We start from the raw sequence: 25611 nt of genomic DNA, 5'->3' as shown, positions 1-25611 counted from the left end.
TTAATTATTTTGTTGAATCAGTCAATGACATGCACCCTGCAAAAAAACCCTCTACAGCTGAAGTATTTGGCAAAATGACCGGATGTGCTCTTCACCTAAATCCTCTTCTATGCCCAACTGTAGCTTTTTGCCCTCCATCTTCTCAATCTCTTCATCATTGAACTTGTACCAGTCGTTGGTGCGGGCGTCCCGTACGTGAGCGATGTAGTGGCCAGAGTAGGCGCTCACGCCACGATGGATCAGTACTGCACTCAGCTCGTATGTACACTTCTCCTCTGAAAAGACCAAAGCATTACACAGAATTACCAAAGATGCTATTGGTTCACACCTTTCAATCCTTCTTTAACATTAGCTGGAATTATGAACTAGACATGAGTAAAAACCTGCTTTTGATTTTTCTTACTGAAAAGTCATAATCATTAGAAATTTTTAGAAACAATTTTGGGGTGGGGAGGTACTTTGTATTTTGTTGCCATAATGCAACAGTGTGCAACAATGGAACAGTCCCTTTATTTATATATCACTTCATTTAAAACGCATAAACCTACTGGTTTTATTTATGAAGAAGAAATTGTAACCTACCACGGATTGTATTTTACATTTTCCTTGAAGTTGTTGTGTACAAACATTGAATTATACACGCTTCGAATGGGCTTCAGAGGCCTGGCCTCTGTGAAAAAAGAAGTACAGGCTAACAGACTATACCAAGAAATCATGTGATCAGATAAAAACCTACTAAAAAAGCCTTCAATTGTCTAAGGGAAAAGATAAAGAAGACTTTTATATTGTAGTCACGCAAAAAAGAAATAAAGTCATTGTTGCCATTAGGCAACATCATACATGCCAATGCAGCGAAGGGCAGTTTTACAATTGATTCTGTACTTTATATTCATTTATAAGCACAAATACTCTACACGACTGCTGGAACATCTGCTACTCACTTCAAGGCACCTTTCAGGCGCACTGAGGACTTTATGTTCGAAATTATATCATTTAATTTCACTGGATGGGGTAGGAGGGAGAACGTATATGGAAAAAATGTGCCAGCAAACTTCAGCAGTGCATGAATGATTTTCATTACAGAAATACCTTTTGCTTCCAAAAATGGGGCCATGTCAAGGACTTCTGGAAAACTAATGAATGTGTTCAATTTCTTCTTGTGACCAGACTGCCTGGAAGACAGTAACAAAAAAAAACAAATAATTATCATGCAATATAATATAAAACATCCATCCATCCATCCATCCATCCATCCATCCATTTTCTAAGCCGCTTCTCCGTCAGGGTCGCGGGGGGATGCTGGAGCCTATCCGGAAGGCAGGATACACCCTGGACAGGTCGCCAGTCCATCGCAGGGCAGACAGACAGACACAGACAGTCACTCACACCCAGGGGCAATTTAGGATGTCCAATTGTCCTGACTGCATGTCTTTGGACTGTGGGAGGAAACCGGAGAACCCGGAGGAAACCCACGCAGACACGGGGAGAACATGCAAACTCCACACAGAGAGGACCCCGGTCGCCCGGCCGGGGAATCAAACCCAGGCCCTCCTCGCTGTGAGGCGACAGCGCTACCCACCACGCCACCGTGCCGCACATAAAACACTCAGTAACTCCTAAAATAAAAGGTCAAATATACATAATGGTAACTGAGCCCTGCCATCTAAGGTGTTCCGTTAATTCAAGTCCCTGAAAATCTGTACCCTCCCTTATACAGGGAGATTCACTCGGAAGAGGCCCTGAATATTCTGTTATAACTCCCGTTGGGATGTAATCAGAACCAAAAAATACGCCACATACACTGACATACGTGCAATCAATTGCATTACATGCGATGCTGGAAGTGATCTCCGTTTTCTGCCAGACACACGAAGGGGTACGGGGGTCGTTAATCCTGGATGTTGCAAACGGAGGTTAAACGTTGCGACGGCTGTCCGGCACCTACCTCATCGCTCCGACACAGGGGCATCCCGACTTGTTTGAAGCTCCGTGTGCGCGTCACGTTATTTCGGTCACATTGATTTGTCGTAGCGAGAGTTACTACAGAACATTCGGTGCCTCTTTTGAGTGAATCTCCCTGTATTATAATAACACAGCAGTGAGAAGAGAAAATGATACTTGCCTATCAAACACAAAGCGCATAAGCTGAAGGTTGAGTGTGCGTGGAAGGCTGTGGAGCTTTATCCGACGTGTGGCGCTTTGTTTACTCTGACAGCTCTCACAGAAGTAGCGGTTGTCCCCATCTAACTTCTCCTCCTAAATGACAAGAGTAAATCAAGCAGACACTATTAGGCTCAGAACATCAGAAGACATCAACCCAACACGTTTCAGTCCGTACCAACAAACCAAACACAGAACCTGTGTTGTGCACTAAGGTGCAATCCCTGTTACTGATCATTGGGAAGTCCTTACATAGGAGGCTTGTTAATCGTTATCATGATGCCTTTGTAACAGTATTATAGCTGAAGCCCTCTAACCATTCCATGAAAGTAGATATTTTTTTAAATAAGCCTGATACAAGTTATACGTAAACACTGTTATAGTTTCAAATTTCAATTTGGTCATGAAATTTCAGACAGACAAACCAAAATATACCCCGGAGAATAAGAGGTTAAAGTGTTCAGTCCAGCCCTAAACAAAAGTAAATGATTTCTGAAGGTCCTCTTCTTTAACCATCGTACATTATTAATTCACCAATGTCATTTTATCAATACAACGGCAATGCTAACACATATTTTACCCACGATTTTAATGCAGTTCTTTTTCTGAGTTCTGAACATTTTTATGGCAACAAGCAGCTCTGCGACTAATCTAACACATTTCACCATGAACAAACACAAAAGCTGATTAATATCCCCAGCTCCGACACACTAAGCCTGTTGTACTAATGCACACCACACACTTTTCAGTGGCCCAAACAACTCATGATAAATTTAACTGAGGTCCTATCTAAACACTTCAGCTTACTGTCGAAACGTTATTGACGAGGGAAAAAGCCGTCACCTTGAGGAACTCAGTAATGCACTCCGTCAGGTTTTTGTGCCCTTGAATGTTGAGTTCCAGCTCGTAGAATCGAGACGGTAGTGCAGACGAGCGCCCACATTGGTTACATCTGCATCGGGACACAAGAAATTAACCGATAAATCCAAATAGTAATAACATAGTAATGACAAACACGGATAATAGCATTAAAAACAACCTTATGCTTCTGATAGACTGAACAAAAGTATTCTCCATTTATCTAAAATGCCAAAACAAACAGAAATAACCTCGCTATTCAAGTGAGAAAGTAAATCTAATCTGTATAAACATAAACGCCAGTCAGTAGTCATATACAACACAGTTAAACTAAACATCACTCTTCCCAAGAGTGAAATGAGAAACATTCAGACGTTTGGCTTTATAAAACTCGGCCATAAAAAAGGTGTATAAACTGCTTCCCCTGCTTTCCAAATTCTTTCCAACACAATAAAAATACCAGTCTTTCCTGTATTACATTCGCCGTCTGCTATTCTTATTTTAATCTGCTGCTTGGCAAGCACTCAGGAGTTACTTACACGGTAACATAAGAAAACTGTCCACAGAACTGCTGCTGGATCACGTTTTGGAGGTTTGGGTCTTTCTGCTTGGATAAAGTGTCTTCCAGAAGAGAAAGAAAGAGTTTGGAAAACTCCTGTGCATCCTAAGAACAGAAAATCCGAAAGGTTCTTACACAGAGAACTGATTAGGCTTATTCCAACATGAAACAGGCTGCTTGAGTAAACTGCATGTGTATACAGATTTATGTCAGTTATGAAAAGCTTGTGCAGGTGTCATTTAGCCTTATGAACAGCCAGTTTGCATTGCAGTCCATGTTGTTACTGGACAGTAAGCCTGGGATTTTTATGGGTTTAAACAGCCCGGCTGGTTTCACAAACCATGAACTAAGCCTAGTCTTTGACTAATCTGTAAGGTCTATGGTACTTCACCATTAAAAATCCCATTCAGGCTTAGGCTTAGAAATGTATGCATGCTAGAAATGCATTTAAACCAATGGACAAACCTGACTTTGTTTCCAAATGCTTATCAGAGCAAGACCAGCCAGAAATTTTAACCAACGTATCATATCAACTGGCACAACGCTGATCAGGCAAAGAACGGAAAAATCCATAAATGTCAGGTTTACCTGCTGCTGCCCTGTGTCAAGCCCCAATGCTTTCACCAGACCTGAGGGGTCGATGTACCTTCTGTTGCTGTTCTGCAGCAACGCAAACAGGTACTGCAGGTGTTCACATATCGTCTTCGGCTCATAGTCTGTGAGGTTCACACAAAAGCAGACATCAAAAACAAGGATGAGCCGATGTAGTTATTATTAAACTTATTAAGCACAGTCTAGCATGTTCACTTTTCAACCACACTGCTTCTATCGCAGCACTGCTCAATCCGCAGCTGGGCACAGTATGAATTACAGGTGGGATCCCTGGTCGATATGACAACTTTCAAAGTTAAAGTAAGTTACACATCCTGTACAGACAACACACACTTCTGCACATTTTAATGCACAATTACTGTTTATTTGCTGAATTTGACACAATGTGAAGTCAAACATAAATGTGTCATATATTTAATATTTCCCTAATATACTAAATTCAGCAAATAAATAGAAATTGTGAGCAAAAATCTTGTTTTATTAACTTACATTCAAACTTAGGAACACCTCCTTTTAAGTTATGGTTTTCTCTCAACACCAATGATGTTTATAAACAACAGAAAAAGAGCGTAATCTAGCAAACATAGGCCTGTGTCACATGGGCTTTTCCCATTTTTATAGCTCACAGCAAGTCATACTGCACACTAAACCACATCCTTATCCTGCAAGACCTCACTGAAGCCATGAAAGTGGTTTCAATGTACTGAGAGACGTTTTCGGGTGACTGTTGACTTCCAGTGTGTGTTAGCTACATTGTCCTCCAGTCTAAGACTAAAGCAGCAAAATTTGGCCACTACACACGTCTTGGATGATCGACAGCATCTAGAGCAAGCAGAAAATCATGCGAACCAGATTTTCTGCTGAAATCATTCTTTCAATTAAAGCAGATACTAGGTTTAAAAATAGCAACTATATTGTTACTTTTGGCCATTAAACCCTGTTGAATGATTGTACCCACTTATGAAAGTTAGCACCGACCCTGCATGGTGAACTCTGTAAACAGAAAGCAAGTACCTGACTCTGCATTGTGCCCTTCGGCCCTAGAGTTCTGACACAGGTAGAGCATTCGGCGCAGCTCCAGGTTGTGGAACCACACCTGGAGGAAAGTGTTTACATAACATGTGGCACCCAGATTCGTCAGGCCCACAAACGTGTTCTGAAATGAGACGGGAAAAAAAAACTAAACGAAAGACATGTCAAGTACAACTATTCAAAGAACATACACACCAAAACGAAAAGAAGCTGGTTTCTCAGCGAGGGATAGAAGTCTGCTGCCCCCATTACTACTGCATGCAGGCATATATAAATATATATATTTTTTTTTTTTCTTTTTTCCCCCAATTAACACACAAATCATAGACTGGTGAACACGTCCACACCGGGACAAGCTCGGTTTTCTTTAACATTTGCTTATCACTGAGCTGCTTGGTTTTTTTTTTTACATGATTACAATCACCCATCTGCTGCAGCACAGTTTATCAGAGTGTATGATAATTGCATACTCACAAAGTGTGTGTATATGTTTTACACACACACACACACACACACACACACACACACACACACACACTATATTTCCAAAAGTATTCACTCCCCCATCCAAATCATTGAATTCAGGTCAGTTCCAGTCACTTCCGTGGCCACAGATGTATAATATGCACATTTTATATATATATATATATATATATATATATATATATATATATATATATATATATATATATATATATATATATATATATACACACGCACATACATATAAATAGAGAGAGAGAAATTAAGAGATAGAGAAACAAGGAAAAAACAAGATGATAGGAAATGATTCACTATAGAGAAACATACTGGCTGAGATTTTCTATACAGTGGTGACTGTTGTGGGGTCTACAAGGCATTTATATCCATTTTATTTACTATAATACACTATATTTTATATGTAAATGGTGATAATGCTTACTTAAAAACTAAATAAATGTAAGCCTAAAACCTTATTCTTAAATCATCATAAACAGCGTCTCAGACATCGGGAGACATACTCGTGACCCCTTCATGTAATTGCTCTCTGTGGTGTAGCTTTAAGAGGCATTAAAAACCTTGGACGTCTGGTTCCCATCACCTCCGCTGTAAATAATTCTGCGTTGGAAGGTTTCTCTAGAATGCAGTATTTCATATCAAACCTCTCTGAATGACTTTGTGTACATCACTAACTATTAAATTATACACACGTTTTGCAAAATACATGGAACTCCCCTTTAAGTGTTTATCCATAACACTCATCACTAGTTTGGAAAGACCTGAGCTGCATTTGATGTGGCTCAACACACTAGAAGGAGAGTATTAATCATTCATCATCATTTCTATACAACTGTGTGGATGCCCAATTCATGCGTCGCTCCACAAAGACACAGTGTGCATAAAAGCTGAGTAAAACCCACTGTCCTGTTCACCCCAAGCTTTGTAAAGGTGACTAACTGGAATCCCCCTGAACTCCAGAGAAAAACTGCGAAACAGCTTGCCAATGCTTCCTAGGACTTCAGCTGACATTCAAGACCTGCCAAAAATAGCAACACGAGCTTCAATAGCACTTTATCTTTTTTCGATAGCCACTCATCACCCTGTGTTCCTGTTTAACCTTTTAAACACAGACTTTTATTGCATCCTAAGGATGATTATTCAGCAGTTACCCTGAAAACAATGCAAACGGATTGAGTTCCTTTGAGGCTGCTGGTAAGCGAGTCTGGAACCACTGGTTTTGGGAAGTTTAAGGAGATAAAATATCATGTATGACCATACCTTATCCCTTCGCTCAGAGTTCGGGTCATCGATGTTGTGGAAGGCATTTTCGTCGATTTCCCCCAACCACGTATGTTCCCCGATCCCAACTAAACAGTTCGGGTTCCCTTTGCAGTTCCTCCTGCCCGACACGACAGAAACAAATTATTCTTGCAGCCAGTGCAGACACTTTACTACTGCTCACGTCTTCACTAATGAGCCTGAGACAGATGTTGAATTTCATGCATCTTTGTGCTGGAAAGAACAAAGTGAATGCAATGAACACAATTAACAACAGGCTTAGTAAACCAGAGGGCAATGACCGTGATCTACGGAGAGGAACGTGGGTCAAACTAAAACGACTACAGAGGAAAAACATGAAATACAATGCAAACATCATTACGTTGTCAGAGTCACTTGCAGGACATGTGCCAAATTGAACAAAACCTCCATTACACCGTTTCTTCTCTTCGAAGAAAAACAAAAATATGAGGTTTTGCATTTAAATAAAAAAAGAAAGAAACGCTAAATGTGTGTGAAAATGACATACAATCTATTCTGAACTGTAATGGAAGGAATGACTACACTGCTTTCCACCACGTTAAACAGATTTGCCCCATTGAAATATTATCATAACAGTGAAATCAATGAAATACACATATGGATGCACATAAATGCACATATGACACTACTTTTCATAGGTTACATGCAGAATAAGTGCCAAAAAAAGAGAAAAATCTCTTCTACACAGTTTTCACGTCACTTGACCTCTTTCTTTTTGCAGACAGACAGACAGACAGATAGATAGATAGATAGATAGATGCATAGAACGATGGATCCCAAAGGAAAGGCAGTGTTTCAGTAGCTAGAGATATAATTGCACATAAACTTACATATAATACACAGAAAACAAAAAACAGAAATTAAAATAGACACAAGTTATAATAAAATAAAAGTATATCTATTTGCATATTTACAGGGCATTTGAGCCAGATCTGTTGTATTTACATGACAGCAGGCACTGAGTGGCATGAGGTCAACTAAAAGCACATATTACAGACATAACTCACTCAGAGCTGCAGCAATATTACAGCGTAAAGTGCGCAGTCAGTGTCATTAGAGCAGGAGTTATGATATATTGCACAGTGAGTATTAACAGGAGAGGAGATACAGTGATGAGGTCCAGCTCAGCTCAGACAGCAGGAGATGAGTACCATCTGCGCAGTAAGGAGACTCGCTGTAGCGCCGTATAGCAGTGGGTAAGAAAGGCTGTGGAAATAAATGCGACACCTAAAGCTTTTCTGCGTGTACGGCTGAAATCTTCAGTACTTACAACACGTTTCAGCGGCACGTTTGATCACCGCCGGTCCTGTTAAATTGGATTTATCGTGTGAAACGTTAAATACGAATAACTTTTCATTTGTACTTTCTGAATGTGTTTAAACGTGGCACTACTTCATCTGTTCCCGTTTGTTAGATGTCGGAAAAAATGAATAAAAAGACATCACATATCTCATAGAACCACATTGCTGTCATATGGCCCACCTCTGGATCCATTCCACCGACGTCATGTTGGTGCAAGGACTGCACCGGCATTAGCTGCGGCGTTTCAAGGTGGACTGTATCGGATTCTAACATGAATTCAGCATTTGGGAAAATTTCACGATTTGCTTTTCGGAAAAGAGGTCAAGCAGCATGAAAACAATGTAGCAGAGGTTCTTTCATTCATTTGAGCACATCTTCTGCGTGTCACTGTGGGAAAGTGGCGTAGAGCCGGGCGATACGACAGAAAGCATTAACGCAATATTTCAGGTGTTTCGCGACACACGATGTGTCAGTATTCATATCTTCTGACATCCGAGAACCTGGAACAGACAAAGTAGCGCCACTGTTTACAAACACCAGTAAAATATAAGATAAGATAATCCTTTATTAGTCCCACAGCGGGGACATTCACAGTATTACTACAGCAGCAGAGTAACAGAAGTAAGGCACTCAGTGATAGAAACGGTATAAACCTTATAAATAATAAAAAATAAAGTTAACTCTCTAGACTATTTACAGCGAATAATAAGAACAATGTGAATCCAACATTTCACTCTCTGAGCTGCACAGCATCCAGTAAAACAGGACCAACTGATCTCTCTCTTAAACAGCCGGTAAGTGTTTTTAAGTACTGACAACATCCACGATATGCTGAGAAAAGCATCCTGTGATGCAGGACATGCTGATAAGGGTGAATGCTGTCATACTGCCCGGCTCTAATGTCATGTGTGCATCCCATTTCACGTTTTTCCACTGTAGCTGTGGATGCTTTTCGATCGGGAGCGAGCAGCTTAGGCTTGGTAAAATAACCCAGCAGGTGATAAATAACACCAACTCATTACCTGCAGGTTCCCCTCTTGCACGCCGGTACAGCAATCCGGTAAGCTAACTCGATATGCTCCTGCGTGACGTCCTCTGGTTTGACTGTATCGACCCATCGCCAAGCGGCTTTCTCCAGCTGTAGACGAGGAGCCATCCTACAAACAAACACGAAACTTAAAGTCATCCTTATTCCAATTTCCCCGTTCCACCTTAAACGGCGCGGCAGTTCCATTCTGGCGCCGGAGTCGCCACAATGTAACTGCTGCGCCTTTTAAGGTGGAACGGAAAAATTCAAACAAAAACGCTGGTGAATGTGACGAAAACCAATTTCTGCCTCGCCAAACAAACTAGCGGCGTCAAACAAACACCAGCAAAGTCCACAACACTCGGCGCAGACCGGAGTTTTACAGTAACGAAGTGAAAGGAGCACATTAGCCAGCTTGCCAAGCATTTCCCAGCGTCCCGAACAGACTCCGTTAGCTTAGCTTAGCATAGCTGCGTAAGACTTATGCGGATATCTGGACCACAGTGCACTTATTGGAAACTTACTCCAAGCAAAAAGTCAGTCACCTAGCCGACTACTCAGCGACCAGCTCCGCTAGGATATTTATTAACTTCAGACTGTTCTTCTGCCTGCTGGCTTAGCATTAGCACGAAGCTAAAGGCACCCTGCCGTATTATTATGCTGCGCAGTAGCTTAGCTTAGCTTGAAAAGCTAACTAGGTACGATGACTAAATTAGCAAAACATCGTTTAAACAAAAAAAAAAAAACGTGAGCTCGAACCTTGCTTGTATGTGCCAGAAACCTCTGTTAATGCAGCTGCTTTAATATTTGTATTTTTTTTTCACATTTTATTCGGGGTGTGTTTGTATTTAGCGCCCTTCTCTCTGTTTTTAAATTATATATTTTTCCCCCTTCCTCACTTTCAAACTTGTTGGAGGCGTACGTGCACACGCCTGACGTACGTTTGACGTACGCGGCCGCGTCCCAATCCATGCACTCGTGTTCTAACTAGGGCGCTTAGCTAGTGAGAAGTCTGGCCCCTGTTGTTGGGTTCCAAACCGTAAGAAAACGGGAGTCGAGCTTGCCGCTCCGAGTACTATTTACTGTGGAAGCCCACCGCAGAAAATATAAAGACATTTAGTAAGTCATAAAAATGAGAAGGTTTTCCATAATTATAAGAAAGTAAGTCACCATATACTAAGTCATAATTTTGACATAGTAAGTCATTATTATGGGAAACTAAGCCATAATTACAAGAAAGTAGACAATGATCTTGAGATATCAAGTCATAATTATGACAGTAGTCATTATAATGAGATGCTAAGTCATAATTATGAGATATTAAGTCATACTTATGAGGCTGGATCTCATTATTATGAGATACTAAATCATAATGATGAGGACTTAAGTCATGAGATACTAATTATGTCTTAGGAAGTCATTATTGTGAAATGCTAAGGCACAATTATGGGAAGATAAGTCATAATTATGACATATAATTAATTATTATGAGATATTAAGTCCTAATTATGAATTTTAATCTCATTATTGTGAGTAACTGAGTCATAATTGTAAGAAGGTACGTCTTTATTATGAGATACTAAGTCATGAGATGCTAAGTCATGATTATGGGATGATTTCTTGTAATTATGAGATACTTAATTATAAATTTTAGATTGAATCTCATTATTATGAGATACTAAGTCATAATTATGTAGTCGTAATTGTGCAAAATGTATTCCTTGTTACTAAATTATTATATTTTCTTCCCGCGCTGAAACGGGCTTCCATATTTTGCCATTACTCAAACTGTGAGTGTGTTGGCTTTGAAAAAAGGCACTACCCATAATCACCTGTGCAATATTCCCTACTTATTCAGGTCCATCCCTTATGACAAATAACTACAGCAATACTGCAGATTTGCTTCAGGATTTTTCAAAGGATCTTCTCGCAAATATGGACAATTACTATAATATACTATGTGGTACCAAGTACCATGGATTATTACCACTATACTACAAACATATTAGAGGAGATTAGAACATAAATGGTGATAGTATAAAGCCCTGTAGAAATCTCTCACAAAGTTCCTGTTCCCTTGAGATGTTTTTACGTTCTCTCACAAAGTTCCTGTTCCCTTGAGATGTTTTTACGTTCTCTCACAAAGTTCCTGTTCCCTTGAGATGTTTTTACGTTCTCTCACAAAGTTCCTGTTCCCTTGAGATGTTTTTACATTCTCTCACAAAGTTCCTGTTCCCTTGAGATGTTTTTACGTTCTCTCACAAAGTTCCTGTTCCCTTGAGATGTTTTTACGTTCTCTCACAAAGTTCCTGTTCCCTTGAGATGTTTTTACGTTCTCTCACAAAGTTCCTGTTCCCTTGAGATGTTTTTACGTTCTCTCACAAGTTCCTGTTCCCTTGAGATGTTTTTACGTTCTCTCACAAAGTTCCTGTTCCCTTGAGATGTTTTTACGTTCTCTCACAAAGTTCCTGTTCCCTTGAGATGTTTTTACGTTCTCTCACAAAGTTCCTGTTCCCTTGAGATGTTTTTACGTTCTCTCACAAAGTTCCTGTTCCCTTGAGATGTTTTTACGTTCTCTCACAAAGTTCCTGTTCCCTTGAGATGTTTTTACGTTCTCTCACAAAGTTCATGTTCCCTTGAGATGTTTTTACGTTCTCTCACAAAGTTCATGTTCCCTTGAGATGTTTTTACGTTCTCTCACAAAGTTCCTGTTCCCTTGAGATGTTTTTACGTTCTCTCACAAGTTCCTGTTCCCTTGAGATGTTTTTACGTTCTCTCACAAAGTTCCTGTTCCCTTGAGATGTTTTTACGTTCTCTCACAAAGTTCATGTTCCCTTGAGATGTTTTTACGTTCTCTCACAAAGTTCCTGTTCCCTTGAGATGTTTTTACGTTCTCTCACAAAGTTCCTGTTCCCTTGAGATGTTTTTACGTTCTCTCACAAAGTTCCTGTTCCCTTGAGATGTTTTTACGTTCTCTCACAAAGTTCCTGTTCCCTTGAGATGTTTTTACGTTCTCTCACAAAGTTCCTGTTCCCTTGAGATGTTTTTACGTTCTCTCACAAGTTCCTGTTCCCTTGAGATGTTTTTACGTTCTCTCACAAAGTTCCTGTTCCCTTGAGATGTTTTTACGTTCTCTCACAAAGTTCCTGTTCCCTTGAGATGTTTTTACGTTCTCTCACAAAGTTCATGTTCCCTTGAGATGTTTTTACGTTCTCTCACAAAGTTCCTGTTCCCTTGAGATGTTTTTACGTTCTCTCACAAAGTTCCTGTTCCCTTGAGATGTTTTTACGTTCTCTCACAAAGTTCCTGTTCCCTTGAGATGTTTTTACGTTCTCTCACAAAGTTCCTGTTCCCTTGAGATGTTTTTACGTTCTCTCACAAAGTTCATGTTCCCTTGAGATGTTTTTACGTTCTCTCACAAAGTTCCTGTTCCCTTGAGATGTTTTTACGTTCTCTCACAAAGTTCCTGTTCCCTTGAGATGTTTTTACGTTCTCTCACAAAGTTCCTGTTCCCTTGAGATGTTTTTACGTTCTCTCACAAAGTTCCTTGTCCCTTGAGATGTTTTTACGTTCTCTCACAAAGTTTGTGTTCCCTTAAGATATTTTTACATTCTCTCACAAAGTTCGTGTTCCCTTGAGATATTTTTACGTTCTCTCACAAAGTTCCTGTTCCCTTGAGATGTTTTTACGTTCTCTCACAAAGTTCATGTTCCCTTGAGATGTTTTTACGTTCTCTCACAAAGTTCCTGTTCCCTTGAGATGTTTTTACGTTCTCTCACAAAGTTCCTGTTCCCTTGAGATGTTTTTACGTTCTCTCACAAAGTTCCTGTTCCCTTGAGATGTTTTTACGTTCTCTCACAAAGTTCCTGTTCCCTTGAGATGTTTTTACGTTCTCTCACAAAGTTCATGTTCCCTTGAGATGTTTTTACGTTCTCTCACAAAGTTCCTGTTCCCTTGAGATGTTTTTACGTTCTCTCACAAAGTTCCTGTTCCCTTGAGATGTTTTTACGTTCTCTCACAAAGTTCCTGTTCCCTTGAGATGTTTTTACGTTCTCTCACAAAGTTCCTTGTCCCTTGAGATGTTTTTACGTTCTCTCACAAAGTTTGTGTTCCCTTAAGATATTTTTACATTCTCTCACAAAGTTCGTGTTCCCTTGAGATATTTTTACGTTCTCTCACAAAGTTTGTGTTCCCTTGAGATGTTTTTACGTTCTCTCACAAAGTTTGTGTTCCCTTAAGATATTTTTACGTTCTCTCACAAAGTTCATGTTCCCTTGAGATGTTTTTACGTTCTGACACAGTGATTTTGCTTTCACCTGCAAATGTTTTGCGTTCCGCTGCAAAATCTATTGCAAGGGAGCCTAATGTTATTGCGAGGGAACGCAAAATCACCGCGATGTTATGTTTTTCTCCTGGCCCGTTAGAGGCTCCGAACCGGAGTTTTCTCTGTGCTGTGTTTTCCTCTGGATAAAACGGCCTGTGGGTGGCGCTAAGAGCTCTTCTCCCTTCCTTTAGAACAGACGACGCTGAACTTGTGACTTCTTATTCGAATTTTCCGGCCCACCTTAAACCAGAGCAAGACCACCCGACTTCAGCCCTGGCGACGGGGCATGGCGGATGGAGCAGGACTGCCCCTCTTCCATACCCCCCCCAGCCCTCCACCTTTTGAGGGGCCGTTGTCATGGAAACGGCACAGGCGCGTGCACTTTGACAAAGGGGGTGATGCTGGTGACGACGGCGATGATGATGATGGTGGTGATGAAGGGTTCGCCTGGTGGCGAGTGAAGAGCGAAAGGCTCTCGCGGGTCATCATTCCGGACCTGTGAGAGGGAAAAACGCACGTGAGGTTCGCCATGGCGCCGAGAGGAGCCCCGAGGGGGTCCCAGCAGAACTTCTGAACCCTTTCTGGAGGCTCACTCACAGAGTTAGAGGAGGACGACATGGCCAGAGTGGGCGACAGGCAGCGTGTTGGTGGTCTCCTGTCCAGATGGTTAGTTCTGCTGAGCGTGGTGGGACTGCAGGCTGAAGCCATGGAGACAGGTATGGAGACTGAAGCTCAGCTTTAGAGCTTTATTCCAAACTGCGGTTCCAGTGATGAATCACTGTTGAAAATCCTCCAAGATTTAGGCCTAAGTTTAAGGGGGAACCCCACCAGTTTTTCGAAATTCCTGAATAATTCACCCATTGAGATGTCGGAGTGGGATGGTGTGAGATGGTTCATTGTAGAGGCTCGGATTTCTTTACAGTGGTGGTGAGAGGAACCAGACGTCGCCATGTCTACGTGTGTCTTCTGAGCGTTTATATGTAACGCTGACGACTGTAAAATAGTCATAAATCTGAAAACAGAAGTTTTCTCGGAGGACTATTTTGCCTCACAGCACCCTGCACGTACCCCTCCGCCATGAATAGATTCAAATAAATGGGCTAAAATACATTTTAAGCCAAAACTTTATCGCAGAACTATCATAAAACAGTGTCTCGGACATCAGGCCATCTCATGTAATAACTTGCTGAGAGGGAGCTTTCAGAGGTGGACGTCCGGTTCCTATCACCACCACTGTGAGCAATTCTGGCTCGTTTCTTTAGAACAGCGTCTCAGACCAAACCACTCAGAATAAGCAAGCAAAGTTTATTTATATAGCGCTTTTGACAGCAGGTGTTGTCACAAAGCAGCTTTACAGAACAATCAGTCTGTCAGAAAGAAAAGAAAAGATAAATCCAGGTCCGAGCCCCCCACGAGCGTCGCCAATGGCAACAGTGGCAAGGAAAAACTCCCTAAAAGAGGAAGAAACCTTGAGAGGAACCAGGATTCAGAAGGGGAACCCACCCTCCTCTGGTCAACACCACATAGCAAACATTGTCAGTATGAAGTTTTATAGAACAAAGTGGGGAAAATAAGAAAGCAGTGGCTGATTTGATTAGTTTATGGTCATGCAGCAGCAGCAGCGGTGGTCAGGCCGATGGCTGGTGAGCAGTGGCACCCGATCAGGGCAGAAGGGCCAACAGCATCAGACGCACAGGATGGGCAGCTGGTCAACTCGGCAAGAAAGGAAGAAAACACAGAGTCAGTTCTGTAAAGAGTGGCTGACCACAGATACAGTATAACAGAGCAGCAGAGACTCCGGCAGGTCTAGACCTGACAGGGAAGACTAAATACACAGTGCTTGACTATACAAGTAAGTTTTTAGCCTAGACTTAAAGACTGAGTCTGAGTCCCAAGCATTGTTTACTTTGTCTTTGTTTACTTTGTCTATTAACCATTAAATTATGTGGAATTTCTTGAAAAATTGGTGGAGTTCCCCTTTCAGCTGGGCTGCACTGGGACTTATTTTCCCTCCTATTTATTCATGTTTATCCATCCATCCATTTTCCATCCAAGGTCCATGTTTGTCTTGTGGTTCATGAATATTTTCTTACCTCTGGAATCCACTTATGAAACCTGCGTGCCAAAAATATTAATATTTATTTGTTTTATGTTTCAGTCCAGACAGAAACACTCTCTATAATGTCCACGTGGACAAACTGTGGTAGACCGAATAGCTAGATGTGTGTAAGAGTCACAATAGCAGTGAATTCAAAGCAGGTTTTGCTTTAGTTTATGTCAGATTTAGGTGCATCGTGTTTAGGGATCATATGCATGGAACAGAATAGGGCTTGACCGATATATCAGTGGAATGATATATTGATTGATAACCCACGATTTTATTTTGTTTTTGCTTTAGCTTAGTTTATCTTCATCAACTATGAAGTCTGGGGAGTGAACGGCACATTAAGAAACTTTAAAAAAAAGAGTTTATATGCTACTTTATTAACAAGCAAAACAAAGCAATTCTAAACAAAACAATTTGAGCTTCAATAAGCTCAAAATGACATATTACAGCTTATATGTTATTACTAAGACTCCTTATTACAAGATTTAGTCTTTGAAATGAACAAAGTGAAGGCTTGGCTTGACTCGGAAAACTATAGCCCGAACTAAAGTTCGGAAAGGTTTTATTTGATAAGTGCTGGTCTGGAATTGCGACAGTCATGCAGTGAATGGATGTTTCTCTGGGGTAGTTCATTGGTCTTGATAACAAGCGGGAATTTTTATTTCAACCAGTAAAGTCCTTTACGAGGAACTCGCCATTCTGGCCCTGCTCATTTTTAGCAAACTCAGTTCAGGGAACATGGTTACGGAATATTTTGAAGTATTGTTTCTTTCCCACTGACAGAGGCTTTCTCAGGACATTCCAGGAAGTCAGGCATCAGGGGTTCACCGGTTACCCTTGGCGACAAAGCTAATAAACCCTGGAGCGGTTATAAATCTTTCTATTATTTGGTCCTTGCCTCAGATGGGTGGACACAGAGCCAACTCCCCCTTGTGGTCTTGCTAGATAAACAATTAAGGTTTGCTTTGGGCTCTCGTCCACCATTATAACCATCTCAGGCGAGTACAGTAGGTCAGGTGAAAGGCGCGGATGTCTGTTTACGTCCGAGGAACGTACAGTGTATATCACTGGAGGGAAAGACTGTGGAATGCAATTAATCTCAGGAGCGGGTAAATGTCCCAACAGTGAACGTGGCAGACTTCTGTGGCCAGACGGTCCAGGCGGATGGCATGATCGTCAGATCCCACCAGGAGTCGCGCAAGTACTACTTCGTCACCATGGGAACGGACTGCCACCTCACCATGCGCTCCGCGACGCCCCGGGACAAGGTGCAGTTCCACTTCCGTTTCTTCCTCGTCTACAGCCTGCTGAGGGTGTCCCCCTTCAGCCCCGTGCCCCTCTCGCCCGAGTCCGCCAAGGGCCCGTCGCTTTCGGGCCCCACCCGGCATGAGATGCGCATGGAGCCCACTCCGGGGGAGGGTGCAGCTGACCCCTGCCATGCCGGCTCCTACATCCAGTTCTACGATGGCCGGGATAAGACAGCGCCCCCTATCGGCCCGCCGCTGTGTGGCAAGAGCCCGCCACGTCCTATCCTGTCAACTGGACCTTATCTGACTCTGCGGCTAGTGACCAGGGGGACCCAACCCCGTGTGGACTTTGTGGGGGACTTTACCTCATTCAGGCTGGGTAAGGTTTAGGATCACATTTGGAAAACTCTAGCGCTACACTGACGTCCGACCGATATGAGAATTTTGCGGTCAGTACTGATTTTAGGTGTGCAGTGTTTAACAACTATATGTGTGGAATAGGGCCTGATATCGATATCGAATAGGGCTGATATCGATAACCCACACTTTGTTCGGCATCTGCGAAAATATCAGTAAATATTTAGGTGCTAAAAATTCTGATCATTTTATATATTTCACTTTTATACTCCAGTAGTTTTAGGTAAATGGTGCTTTACTGACAGATATGTATCACACGTCTTAAACTCAGAGCCATCAACAGTATTAACGTTGCAGCACTAGAAGCCGAGCTACCCAGGTTGCCTTGCAGGTTTCGTTTCTGTTTAATGTAAATATAAAATTATTTGAGCCGATTTTACCAGTTATCAGAATTTTTAGCCCATAAAATCTGTAGCTTTGTTTTCACAGATACCAATAATGCCAAGGGTTATCAGTATTAGCCAGCTGATGTATCGGTCGGGCCCTATTCTATTCCAATAAGCCCTCAATGTAGTTATATGATTTGAATGTAAACTGGTACAGTATTAATATCAATAATCGGAAGACCACTTTGTGAGCCTGTATTGGCCAGGCCTGTAATATTTAACAAAATACAGTTTACAAGTTTCAATTTACAATATAAATATATAATATGATGCCAAGTGTGGACCAGGGCTGTCACGACCAATTCATGTCATCATATCAAAGCAAGATTTTAAAAAAAGGTCCAAGTTGAGGTTGTTTGAGACCAAAAAGACTTAAAAAGGCAACAAAAGAAAATTGTTATGAAAATGAATGTGAATCGAAAGTTCATATGAATCGATGTGTCCACCAGGCTCTGTTTCCTACTGTAAAACAGAGCAGTAATAAATTCTGGACTATCGTCACGCCAGCTAATCAGTGCTGATTCACTGGGAAGCAATATGTTACATTTTAATGGATTTTTAAAACTGAGTTTAGTCAGTGAGTGTACAGTAGTGATCTAAACAGGTTCACTCGGTGAGTTTGCAGGTGTGAGGTCCTCTGAAGGCTTGAGTCAGGCTAAATAGGCCATATTAGCTCCTGTGTGGATTCCTGACTGAGTGAGTGTCGCCGTTTGGCTTTGTAGGGTTTAATCAGTCTGAATGCAGCGGCGCGCCCTACTTCAACTGCCGCAATGGAAAGTGCATCCCAGTGAGTCTGGTTTGCGAAGATGACAAAGGAATCGACAACTGTGGCGATGGCACCGACCTGCAAGACTACCCAGGATGCATCAGTAAGTAGCTTCTGGCAGCCATCACGCTGAGCATTCCTATACGAAATCTCATTGACTTTGTGTTCAGCCTTGTGTATTTAGAAAGTGCTGTTTTTTATTACTTTTCAGTCATTATTGCACATACAATTGTAAAAATGTCAACACCTTGATAAATGTACACATTTTGATATATACATTTTGATTAGTCGTGGGCAGTTGTGGGCTGGAGGTTCGGGAACTGGCCCTGTGACCGGAAGGTCGCCGGTTCGATCCCCAGGGCTGACAGTCCATGACTGAGGTGTCCTTGAGCAAGACACCTAACCCCCAACTGCTCCCCGGGCGCTGTGGATAGGCTGGCCCACCGCTCCGGGCAAGTGTGCTCACTGCCCCCTAGTGTGTGTATGTGGTGTTTCACTTCACGGATGGGTTAAATGCGGAGGTGGAATTTCCCCGTTGGTGGGACTAAAAAGTGTCTCTTAACCTTTCATACACACACACACACACACACACACACATATATATATATATACATCTCGTTGCTGTCAGAACAAAACCTCATATCTCCAAAATGGTAACTTAACAGGAGAAGGAAAAAACCTACTTCACTTTTAATGTAAGTCAATGGAACCAGAATTTTTTACAAGTCATTTTGGGTCATTTCTTTTGGTCCACTCATCATGAAATTTACACAACAGACATTTTCAAATTGTGCCAAGAACTGAAAAATGACAAAAATGGAGTTACGAGGTTTTGTTCCGACAGCAACGATATATATGGATCTCACAGGTCATATGCTGTGGTCATATGGGTCATAACAGTAACTGTGCATTTAAATATGCCATTTTATATAAGTGTGCTCTCTGTAGAGGTTGTGTTAACAAAACATGCCGCTCTACCGGGGCGCCTAAATATTCGCACACTACTGAGAACGCGGCCTTACCACGATTCCAGAGACATGGCTAGCTAGTAGTGCCCTGCGAATTCACTGTTGAAAGCAAAGGCACGTTGTTTATTATGTTTCAGCTCTACCATCCTCGCCGGCGGCAGACAGCCAGCCCCCCGTAACCCCTCCTGCTCACATACTGAGCGATCCCACCCTCAGGGCATCGACTGTGGAGAAGTGCGGCGGCCCGAACGCCCTCCCTGATCTAGAGTCTGTCGCGGGTAGGCTGCTTATCCTTCTTCAGCTTCCTATTATTAGAGACGACAGGATGCCACTGTGACACTGTAAGTAGGTTTATCAGTTACACCACTGATCAAAAGCTTGGAATTAGAGATGGTTGGATCAGATATCAGAGGGAAAATGAATAAACTGGATATGACTCTAGCCTGAAATAGCACAGAATTGATTGTAGGGCCACAAGAGTGTAGTAAACTCACATTATAAGTAAGGATGTACAAGCATTCTTGGCCAGGATCAGATCATTGCCAGCCAGTGCACTTGCACTGTATCTGAATGCTGCTACTAGACCTGTATCAAAGTTATTGTAGCATAAACGTGATTCATTGTGCCGATCAGCTTCATGGTTTCAATATAGGGCTTCATTTGGTTCATGTTATGTCCATTTAACTTATTTTGCATGACTTTCAATGTGAGCTTGACCCATTAAAGAGCAAATCATATTGTTTATATAGTGACACTGGCTGATAGAATAGGTACTACAAATGCGATAGTGCATTAAAGGTGTTCATTTAGGCCACAGCGTGGGCTTAAAAATCTAATAAAAGCCAAAAAATTGACCAATATGGTTGTAAAGATTCAGAATTGGCCATAAAAGTTCATGATCAGTGCATCTCCATTCATAACATCAGTAAAAACCATTATAACAACACATGCTAATAGTAGTATTAAAATATTAGAGTATTTGAGTAGTTTGAACAAGTATATAAATACAGGAACATTGAAGAAACATTTCATTTTAAAGCTTAGGAGGTTTAAAAGAAAAAACACTAACACTTTACTGCCACTTCACGACATCACATAACCCTACATAGGTTTATAAATGCTTATTCCAATAGGTCTCATACGCTGTGAAGCTCACAGCTGCCAGTTTTGATCGAAGATGGCTAAAGTAGCCTCAGTGACAGATGATGTTTATTGGAATAAGCGTTTATAAACATGCATGTAGGATTTTCTCAGTTGTCACGAGAAACTTATGTAGGCGTCATGTAGCCTTATGAACTACACCCTCCACTAAAGTGTTGATGAAGAAACTCAGAAGATCAGGGAATTTGGAGTCACTCGTCATATTATTAAGCTGAAATGGACCTTTTTACCCTTCTTCCTGCTTATAATAAAAACTATGTATTGTATCTGATCATTTAAAAGATTTAATTTTGCACCTAAACGTAATGACATTTGTCAGAAAAGGTTTTTTATTACATCACTGCGCACCAGCAGGCAGGGAAAAAGTATGTTAATCAATATTATCATGTTTCACATCCGCTCCCACCCCCAAATATCATAGAGAGAAAACGCTCAGCTGGCTCAGAGCCCCTCAGAGTGGCGGATCACGTGCACAGCATGCAAATTCTCACTGCTTGCAGAGTCTGACGGCCACAGCTGTCCAGTAAAACAGCAAAAATAACTGCTCTGTTATTTCAGCAGAGGATAATATATCAGTGAGCAGACTGTGTTAGTATTGGTTGTTAGTTCGCCTTGACAGAACTGTGCGGGCGGGGGGGGGACAAAAGGTTCCTGTTGCGGGTGGGAGCGGGACGAACGGTTCCAGTTTTCTGCGGAAGTGGGATGGAATCTTGTAAGAGCGGGCGGGAGTGGGACTGACTAAACAGCAGACCTCTCCTGGCCCCCCCATCCGCTCGCAGCTGCTCTCTCGGCCATTTGGTTTTATGTCTGCGTAATGGTGTAACTGTGAATGACAAAGGGGATGAGGCTAATTGGGGAGCATGTGAATGCTCACAGTATTGTCCTATAGACACAGCTATAAATCAACTGTCAGCGGTAGAGTCTGGGATCAGATCGTGCCCTAAAACCATTGTGGTCATTGATGTGTCTGCAAATAGGTGCTACAGTGCTTTGCACCGAATTGGCTCTTTGTATTTAGAAAGTCCACAAGTGCTCAAAGAAGAAGAGCAATAAACTTAATGAAACTTGGCGGGTTAGAGTGGCATCACTGCTCTCCCCTCTTACTAAGACCAGGGTACCGTTCAGAAACTTTCAGTATCAGTACCTTGACTTTGATACAGACTCCTGAGCCTTTTAATATACAAACCTGAAAGTGGGTGTGGCTTAATCCAGAACAGCCAGTCAGCGGGTCTTATTGGGTTACAGATGCTGATTAGAAAGTTTTGCAGCAAATGATTTTTAATACTCAGTATTATTTAAGTAATTAGGTCAGTACCATACAAGTACTGAAGTTCAGAATTTAAGATTGTGTAAAATGATAAAAAGTAAATATTAAAAAAACCTTTAGCAGTTATCAAATAATTATCAAATGAAAATGTTTTATTTATATATATATATGTATGTATATGTGAGTGTTTAATATGAAATTAATATTTGATATTAATATTCAAATTAATATTCAAATGTCTAAACACCATGTATTAAACTTATAACAATTATAATAAAAGTAAGTAAAATATTGAAATGTTAAACATTAATATTTAATATTCATATTCCATATTAAAATGAAAATATCAAACAAACCCTATGTTAACTGTGTCAACACACGATTTGTTAAACCTATATGAATGATTAAATAAAAGTTATTAAAATAAACATTAATGTTTAATGTTATTTTTCACACGCATTTACTATCAATTCATGTTTACTATTAAATTCACTTTTGATATTAATATTAAATATAAAATGAAAACATTTAACAAACCCTGTATGTTTATAGTGTAAACATGCAATTATTACTATTAATACTATAAAATGAGATAAAATTTTAAACATTAATATTTAATATTATATGTAACATGCACTTATTATTAATTCAGGTTTAATATTAAATTCATTTTTGATATTAATATTAAATATTAAAATATCTCAGGAAACCTGTGTGTTCATTGTGTAAGTACATAATGGATGAAACCCTATGGCCATTATTGAATGAATATAAATCAAATATTCAAATAGTAAACATTAATGTGTAATATCATTCAATATATTGCTGTTTATATTTAATATTATATGTGCTATGATCATCTGTCCTGTTGATCCCTCAGACTCGCAGCAGTACGTGTCTCTGGTGGTGCTGTACGTGGTTCTGGGCGTGGCGGCCGGCTCCGTGCTGCTGTGCTGGTGTTGCTGGTCGCCCGGCTGGTTCCTCTGGAGGGTGAGTGTATGCCGTTTCCTGCCCTGCTGTAACTCCTGCTGTGCCTCCTGTCAGCTCTGCGGCCGGAGCTGCTCCCAGAACAAAGAGCACCGTCTGGCAAAGGTCACGCCCCAGGCTGCCCCCTCGCCCGTGGCCGCGCCGACCACTGTGGCCGTGTAGACTCAGAGCCATAAAGGAGCAGAGACTGGCGGGAAACAGGCAAGGCCTCCAGGACGGACTCTAAGGCTTTTGTTTGACGAAGGAGGTCACTGAAGTGGTAAAGTATGGATGATGATTAGGGCCTGACCGATGTGAACTGTTTGTCACGACTGCTGATTTTAAGGAGCTAGAAATTCTATTAAGGTTAGTGGATATTATTTTAAATGGTCAGTGAAGCAGGTGTCAAATGTCAAATATGATTATTGTCAAATTTCTTAAACTCAAGTAAACAGTTGTTTTGTTGTTTGAAATAGCAGCGCGTGTCGTTTTTCTCATATAGTGTCTAAAGAGACTGATACCAATAAAGCCATGGAACCTTGATGTTCTCAGCCAAACGATGTATCGGTCTGTCCCTAAACACGATAATGATCTGCTGTAAGTGTGAAAGCGCGCTTGTAGCATTTCGATACTATATGATATGCCCCTCACTGTTGAAACAAAACCTTGCATCTCCATTTTTGTCATTTTTAATTTTTTTTACCATACTTTGAAATCGTCAGCTCTCATATATAATGTGTTTATATTTCATGATCACGCCTAGAAAATTCTAACTCTTTGTTTTGGGGAGGTTTCCTAGCAAAAGTCTTTCAGAACCTTAACTGCCAGAGAACTTGTAGAGAGGAAAATTACTGCTCTGTAATGTCCTCCAGGTTCTCAAACACTAGAGGGCGCTCCCGAGCGAGTCCAAAACGAATGGGTTCAGATGGAGCGTTTGAGCAAAATCCTAGTTTATAAATGCGTAAACATTTTTAATGTAAAGGAATGCGATCATTTCCTGAACAGAGAACAGCATAAAACACTTTAACACCGCTGTTATATTTTAAAAAGCTTTTAAACTCGAGCTATAGGAGTTTTTAAAAGGCGCTTCATGTACGCTCATGACATCAGGGAGCACATAAAGACATTTGGAAGGTTTAGATACGTCTTCAGAAAAGAGGAAGAGCGGAGGATTTGCTAGATTGGTGGATCCGTACAGCCTGCACATCTCCAGAGCAGAGTTCAGAGCATTCCAGTGTGGGATATTTTATAAAATCTAGTAAAAGTGGCTGCCAAAGCTCTTAAATAATAAACTCATGCATAAATATTAAGCTCAAGTCAGCTTCCCATTCGCCGGTTTCTCATTTGAATGAGGCGCCTTAAATGTAGGACAAATTTTGAAAGTTGGTGAATACGGAGCATTGGAGTACCTCAATAAATAATCCCTAAACAACAAACACCTCAAGCTTTCACTCGGAAATGTTTAACTGTCACAGCGAAGCTAATCAGTCATTGCAGCTGCCGATCACGTCTCACCGGCCGCGTCCCAAACCACACGCTTCTGTACTTCACCTACTACACTAATGCGTGCACTTCTAATAGTGTATGTCCTGTTTTGGCACTATTTAGTGTGCTAGTATGCGGATTGGCACGTGAAAATAATACCGCGATGGGGAATCGGAACTGTTCAGATCATAGCTGTGTCATCACTACAACCACAAATCAAATAAAATCAAGCACTCAAATACTCTGGTTAATGTGCTTTAAATATTTAAAAAACATTCTCTCATTGCACACGGCCACAGCAATGCGGAATGAACTTGAAGCTGCCGTCCAAAAATGGTGGCAGCGTGGCTCTGACGTCATCGGAAAACCATCGTTACGCTGCTGCTCGCCTACTTTTCTCATCTAAAAGACTGCCCGGCTCTCTCCGGTACAGTAGGCACCTCTTCCTCTGGGCATCCAGTTTAAAGTCCTTCTCCTGCCCTGAATGGTCTAGCACCCCTTCTTTTGATGACCTCCTCCCCCCCTGTAATCCTGCTCGTACTCTCAGGTCCTCCAACGCAGGCCTCTTGGTGGCCCCTGCCTTTGAACGCTCTACTTTTGGGGGCAGATCTTTTAGTGTTGTGGCTTCTGAAGTATGGAACTCTCTTCCTTTATCTCTCTACGACCGTTCCATCCTTGTCCTCCTTCAAAGTCCATCTCAAAACCTTTCTGTTTTCTCAGTACTTTCATTCTTCTTCCTTTTGTTTCTTGTCTGTTTATGTATTTTTTTATGATACCCTTGTTGAAAAGTGACCTTAGGTATAGGCGCTTATTATTATTATTATTATTATTATTATTGCGAAAGAGACAATAAAAATGCTTCAGAATGACCTGAATAGCAATACAAATGCTGCAGAATCTTGTTCCATTGACTTTCATTCAAATTTAAAAATGTTTTTAAAGTTACCGTTTTTGGAGATACAAGGTTTTAATGAGATGTTTTGTTGTTGCTTTTATTTGAAACTTTTCAAATAAAACTTTTAGAAAATTCCACAGATTTTCCTAAATGTCTGTGTAGTTACTGATCAGTCAGAATTGTTCACAGTGGTGGTGATAGGAACCAGACGTCCACCTCTCGAAGCTCCCTCACAGAAAGGTCCTACATGAAATGGTTGTGAATATATGTAT

The 25611-nt window shown here is 41.1% G+C and overlaps 2 protein-coding genes across 4 annotated transcripts in view; one reads left to right on the top strand and one right to left on the bottom strand.

The window, feature by feature from the left end:
• Positions 1-10418, bottom strand: part of usp48 (ubiquitin specific peptidase 48) — a 25378-nt gene extending 14960 nt beyond the window's left edge. Inside the window, exons 1-10 of one of the 3 annotated variants that reach the window (XM_037532196.1) lie at positions 10110-10418; positions 9346-9480; positions 6980-7100; positions 5204-5345; positions 4166-4293; positions 3558-3682; positions 3004-3112; positions 2123-2256; positions 1090-1172; positions 96-275 (exon numbers count right to left, since the gene is read on the bottom strand). In XM_037532196.1, the coding sequence (XP_037388093.1) occupies positions 96-275; positions 1090-1172; positions 2123-2256; positions 3004-3112; positions 3558-3682; positions 4166-4293; positions 5204-5345; positions 6980-7100; positions 9346-9479 (1156 nt within the window). In that variant the 5' untranslated portion in view covers position 9480; positions 10110-10418. Of the gene's footprint in view, positions 1-95; positions 276-1089; positions 1173-2122; positions 2257-3003; positions 3113-3557; positions 3683-4165; positions 4294-5203; positions 5346-6979; positions 7101-9345; positions 9481-9874; positions 10050-10109 lie in introns of those variants that run through there. The other 2 variants (XM_017711247.2, XM_017711255.2) reach the window with 2 other exon arrangements.
• On the top strand, positions 9189-25611 carry ldlrad2 (low density lipoprotein receptor class A domain containing 2). The gene is made up of 6 exons (XM_017710464.2): positions 9189-9383; positions 13866-14390; positions 16907-17407; positions 18554-18700; positions 19703-19843; positions 22874-25611. The coding sequence occupies exons 2-6, from the start codon at positions 14291-14293 to the stop codon at positions 23140-23142; spliced, it is 1158 nt and encodes a 385-aa protein (XP_017565953.1). The 5' UTR covers positions 9189-9383; positions 13866-14290; the 3' UTR covers positions 23143-25611.

This window comes from Pygocentrus nattereri, chromosome 21 (assembly GCF_015220715.1).
Source record: "Pygocentrus nattereri isolate fPygNat1 chromosome 21, fPygNat1.pri, whole genome shotgun sequence".
NCBI lineage: Eukaryota > Metazoa > Chordata > Actinopteri > Characiformes > Serrasalmidae > Pygocentrus > Pygocentrus nattereri.
Note: the sequence above shows the minus strand (reverse complement) of the source record. Positions and strands in the feature narration are given on the sequence as shown.

Coding starts and splice junctions, on each gene's coding strand:
- ldlrad2 (XM_017710464.2), top strand. CDS start 14,291: ATGGCCAGAGTGGGCGACAGGCAGCGTGTTGGTGGTCTCCTGTCCAGA. Junction 17,408..18,553: donor CTTTACCTCATTCAGGCTGG/GTAAGGTTTAGG, acceptor TTGGCTTTGTAG/GGTTTAATCAGTCTGAATGC. Junction 18,701..19,702: donor AGACTACCCAGGATGCATCA/GTAAGTAGCTTC, acceptor ATTATGTTTCAG/CTCTACCATCCTCGCCGGCG.